At 40.0% G+C, this 5,023-nt stretch overlaps 1 protein-coding gene across 6 annotated transcripts in view; it reads right to left on the reverse strand.

Moving 5' to 3' along the window:
* Positions 1-235: 235 nt before the first annotated feature.
* Positions 236-5,023, reverse strand: part of FGFR1OP2 (FGFR1 oncogene partner 2) — a 196,595-nt gene continuing 191,807 nt past the window's right edge. For all 6 annotated transcript variants that reach the window (XM_044087734.1, XM_044087732.1, XM_044087730.1 and 3 more), the window contains one exon: positions 236-846. In XM_044087734.1, the coding sequence (XP_043943669.1) occupies positions 709-846 (138 nt within the window). In that variant the 3' untranslated portion in view covers positions 236-708. The remainder of the gene's footprint in view (positions 847-5,023) is intronic.

The raw sequence follows: 5,023 nt of genomic DNA on the forward strand, positions 1-5,023 counted from the left end.
CTCCGGTCCACAAATGATTGGCAGTAGAGTTTTACATACTGGCTTGCCGGGCCTAACCCACAACCTTCAACTATTCTATAAAACCACTTCTCTGCTTTTACAATTTGCACTTGGTCTTCTAATTACCTGGTGATAAGACTATCACAAGCTTTACAGTACTAGGCAACCAATATTCTTTGCTCATATACAAACCGACATTTACCTTCAACAAACAAAATACTTACAGAATTCTGGCTTTTTGTAGAAATTTTGTTTTTAATTAGACTCTACATTTCTTTGTAAACAATGCAAATCTGGATGACATATTTGAGAGATGAAAAAATATATTTACAGTGAAAAACACACATTTTTCAGAAAATTATTGTTGCTTTTCTGCCTAATGTAAGCAGCATTAAGTATTTTTCCAGTGTAGTTTGTTTCCCACCGACAGGCTACAGAATGGACATGCAGCAAAGTCTGCATTCACGTGTAAACCTTTATAACCATCTGCCGTACAACCATGGTCCATACGAACAGCATGCATAACAAAGTAGGCTTCACTTCACTATGTCAGCTTTGCTTTTTTTAGTGGGCTGAAGTTCATTTATAAAACAAGGACTGTGAAAAGCCATTTCAGTTACATTACCGAGGCCTTTCCCTTCAGTGCTTGGACCCTAAAGATGAAAATGTGTTGTTTATTAAATTAAGGTTGCATCTCTTGATAGGCTCTTAGCTCTTTCTGAGGCTTATATCTGTACTAGTGACTAATGCAGACAGGCTGGTGCTTTCTGATGTGTCATCTTTCTTTAGGCTCAGGAATGACTCTCTGGTTATCTGCAGAACTTCTCTCAAACCTTTGTTCTCAAACTAAATAAAACAAAAGAGTCAGTGAGTGTGAAACAAAGGCAAAACCAGACAGAAAACCAGAAGCAAATTTTAAAATGCATGTCAACATGTACCTTAAGCAAGCAATGGTGAGAATATAAAACATTAAGGAACTCTTCATGGGAAGTACTAGTCATGGGGAATAATCCATTAATAAATGAACACAGATAAAACAATTCTTTGCAAAACTAGCTTGTCATCTGGCTGCCAAGCAAGTGCAAACTGGTATTGCTTTCAAAGACTGGCTCAGCCCTGTTTTATCCTTCTTCGCAGCCTGATGAATGACAAAATGAATACGTGCATGCGATTTCTTCTTTTCAAGATGCTAAATTTGGCAGGAAAAGATCTGTGCCAGGTGCCAACACTCCAACTACCACAAGTTCATATGGGTGATGGAAGATAGTGCAATTTTATATTGAATGTTCTTTGCAGGTAAGCCACACTCGCATATATCTTGTTAAAAAGAGGCATCTTAAATCAGTGAGTGCACACACATTTGTGTTTATATTTACACACAAACACACTTATCCGAGTTACAAGTAAATAGTGTGTGTGTGTATAAATATAGACACACACACACATCTGAGTTACAAGTAAATAAACAGCACAAAGAAAAAAAATCAAAGACATCACTGCTACACATCCCTGAACAGCACTTAACTATCTTTTTCAAAATTCCACCAAAGTTGTTCTTGGCCTGTGGAATTAAACCACTTCTTCAGATTGTACTACATCAAGAGCTGTGAATTTTTTTTGTTAATATATGTAAAACCATGATATATGAAATGCAGGTAAATCCAGATACAAAGACATGATCCTAATTTACATGCTGCTCAGTGGATTCCACAACATATTCATAACCATCACTAATTAAATCTAGTGATAGTTATGCTTTGGTTTGAGCAACTATGTAAACAACAACATTTAATAAATAATAAGTATTTTAAAAGTCAATGGTGCCTGCATTACAGCTGAGTGATGAACTCACAGTAACAGTGAATTTTCAACCCAGTTCTTGTCTCTCTAAGACATGCCAATTGGATACTGGCATCTGAAGGTAGCATTACAATGGTTCCAGAGTTAGCAATAGCTGCACTCTCTTTCCCACAGTGTATCTCCGCTTGGCCATCTGATCACGCAAAGCTACCCCCTTATACAGACAGTGGCTACGTCACCCACTAGTTTGTCAAATGGTTGACAGAGGATGCAGATAATCGAAGCAGGGGAAGCTACCCACACAAAAAGGCTAGTCATGAGTGGAGTCCCACGGTTCTCTGCTGGGACCTCTCCTGTTTGGCATCTACTTTTCTGAAATAAAAGGCAACAGCAAAGGGTTCTGGCTGACTGTCTGCAGATGACTGCAAGCTAGGAGTAATCACCGAATCCCAAAATGACTTAGCCATCCTGCAGGAAGGTTAGTCTCAAATAAATAACTAGTGTCAAAATCATGGTTTGAAATTAAGTACCAAAAAATGCATTACTGTATCTTTTGGTAAGTCAACTGCCCCAGGGAACTACCACACTGATAATACGGCCTTAAGAGTTGACCCAGCTGTTAGGTATGTGGGAACTTATATGGAGAGTTACCTAACTTTGGCCCAACATGTGCCTACTGTTGTAAAATAAAGTCCTTCTATATTGCACAGTTTATAAACAAAGGGATTGTGTCTAGAATGTTCCACTTCACTTAGCCCTCATTAGGCAAAATCACTGAATATAATGCCCCCTTTGGCAAGTATCTCTCCAGTCACATGCAACAACTGGAATGCCCACAGAGAACTTACTAACAGGATACAAGGCCTAAACGACATGCCTTATGTGGACCAATTCAAAGCTCTGTCACTATACTTGTTATCCTACAGAGTGCTAAGTGCTGACTTGTGTCTGACATGCAATGCATCCTCTGACCCACTACTGATGGACTTGCTGCAGATCAGAAAGTCAGATGACATCAGAAATATTATGTCTAGTGATCTAAGCCTCTTCTGTAACATCAACAAAATGCTTTGGAGGATCAGGTACATCTCGCACAGGATACCGCTGCTGTGGAACATACACCCCATCCACATAAAACAATGTTACTCACTGTCTATTTTCAAGTGCAACTTTGATCTATGCATAGGAAACAGAAAATTTACTCCAGGACTGCCAACTGTACTACTAACGGACAGAGATGGTTGCATAGGTCCCTTCAAATTACCTTTGGTATGATCCCAGTTAGTCTCATTAGAAGTAATATATAACTGACCACAGGATGGGTAAGGACAGTCTATAACCAAATGGGATAGGTTATTTTGAGCACAAAAATAGAAAATGGCTAGGCTTAAAATGGTCTAAAAGGGCAGCTAGCCTAATACTTATGAACTTATTAGGAGGGCCTAACTTTTCAGATAGTACGAATCAGAAATAAAGATCACAGTCCTTTACTTGTTTAACAGAAAGCAAATCTGTGAAGTCTCGCTCTCCTTAGCCATAACTTCTTCTTTCAGGAGTTGCCACAGCGGATCACCTGTCTGCTCATGTTTGGCAGTGGTTTTACGGTGTCGAGTTGCCAGCCCGGCATCCAACCTTCCACAGAAGGCACACACACACATGCACTCATGCCTAGGGCCAATTTAGAGTGTCTAATCCACCTGCAGCATGTCTTTGGGACGTGGAAGGAAACCGGAGCACCCAGAGGAAACCCAAGCGACCACAGGGAGGACATGCAGACTCCGCACAGAAGGCACCCCAGCAGAGGATCGAACCAGAGAACCTCTTGCTGTGAGGCGGCAATGCTAACTACTGCACCACCGCGTAATACCCTCATGCTGACGAGAAGAAATTGCATCTCTCTCAAGATCCAGAAATCAGAAATGGTTGTGCCACCAGAGAAATGGCATTAAATCATGACAAAGCTCTATGACTTGTAACCTATAAACTCAATTCCTACTCAACAATGTGCATTTACAGGCTAATTTGGCATCTCAAACTCACATCACAATCACTAAACAAAAGTGAAATAGCACAAATACCAGATAACAGATAAATAGAAAGGGAACAACGTGCGACAAAGACAAGAATGGGGTTGAATATCTTTCTACAGAGAGCTCCTCATGTACCTGTACTACATTCAGCCCCATTCCTACAACTCCAAGATTTGGCAACTGGGCAGAGAAACATACATCTACAAATGGAAGAAGGCACCTTCAAGTATATTCAGAACTCCTTTGGTATATCCTCCCTTAGACTTGGCTTAACAATCCAAATTATACTGCATAAAAAATGTATGCATGGAAGACCAAGTGTCAGGCTTGCAAACTTCTCCCGTTCAATCTCTTTGGAAAAAAAATTCCAAAACTACTACAGAATGGGAGGATGGGCACCTAATTGATCCTGCAAAAATTTTACCTGAAAACTCTTAGAAACAACTTAGTTTCACACCGAGATGCCACTCCTCTTGTTGGAAAATGAAACAAACTGCCTTGCTTTCCTAGAATTTCACATATATTAACAGAAGTCCTAAGTGGTCTAAGATCCATATGCAGAACAGCTGCTCTCCTGCTGTCCAAGGGCAAGCACAAAAGGAGGAAAGCCAAATTTTCTCATTCCAAGGAATTCTAGACGGAACATTAGCTCTGGTAGATTTGGGAGGCAAGCACTATTAAGTGTCTGAAATGAGATACAAACTTTTTAACTGTATCGACTCAAAGGTGGAAACAATGAAAGTCAGAGGATCAACCACGCAGATAAACAAGTATCACAAAAAAAGTGTGGTCCGCACTCTTGCCTCACAAAGAAAAGGGTGCAGGAAGTAAAAAATTCCAGGGCATCCGAACGGACAGATGTCCTGGAATTTTTTTTTTACTTCCTGCACCCTTTTCTTTGTGAGGGCAAAAGTGTGGACATCACTGTTTTGGGCTACTTAAAGGTGTATAGGGCTAGGCATCTTTTGGCCCTTTTGACAGCTTGTCTAGTACTCTTCCTACATTTCCTATAAAATGGAGAGAGCGAGTTCCTTAAGATATCCTGCCCTTGAAGTAAATAAGCTAAAATTAAACAAAGCTCCAGGTATAGATAAGATCACCCCAGAAATGTTTAAATCAAATGAGGCTTTGCTATTGTTATTGAATGTCTTTACATCAGTTAAAAATGGTAAAGACATTCCTCCTTCTTGGAA

This window comes from Protopterus annectens, chromosome 11.part0, assembly GCF_019279795.1.
Source record: "Protopterus annectens isolate FY-2018-M chromosome 11.part0, PAN1.0, whole genome shotgun sequence".
Taxonomy (NCBI): domain Eukaryota; kingdom Metazoa; phylum Chordata; order Ceratodontiformes; family Protopteridae; genus Protopterus; species Protopterus annectens.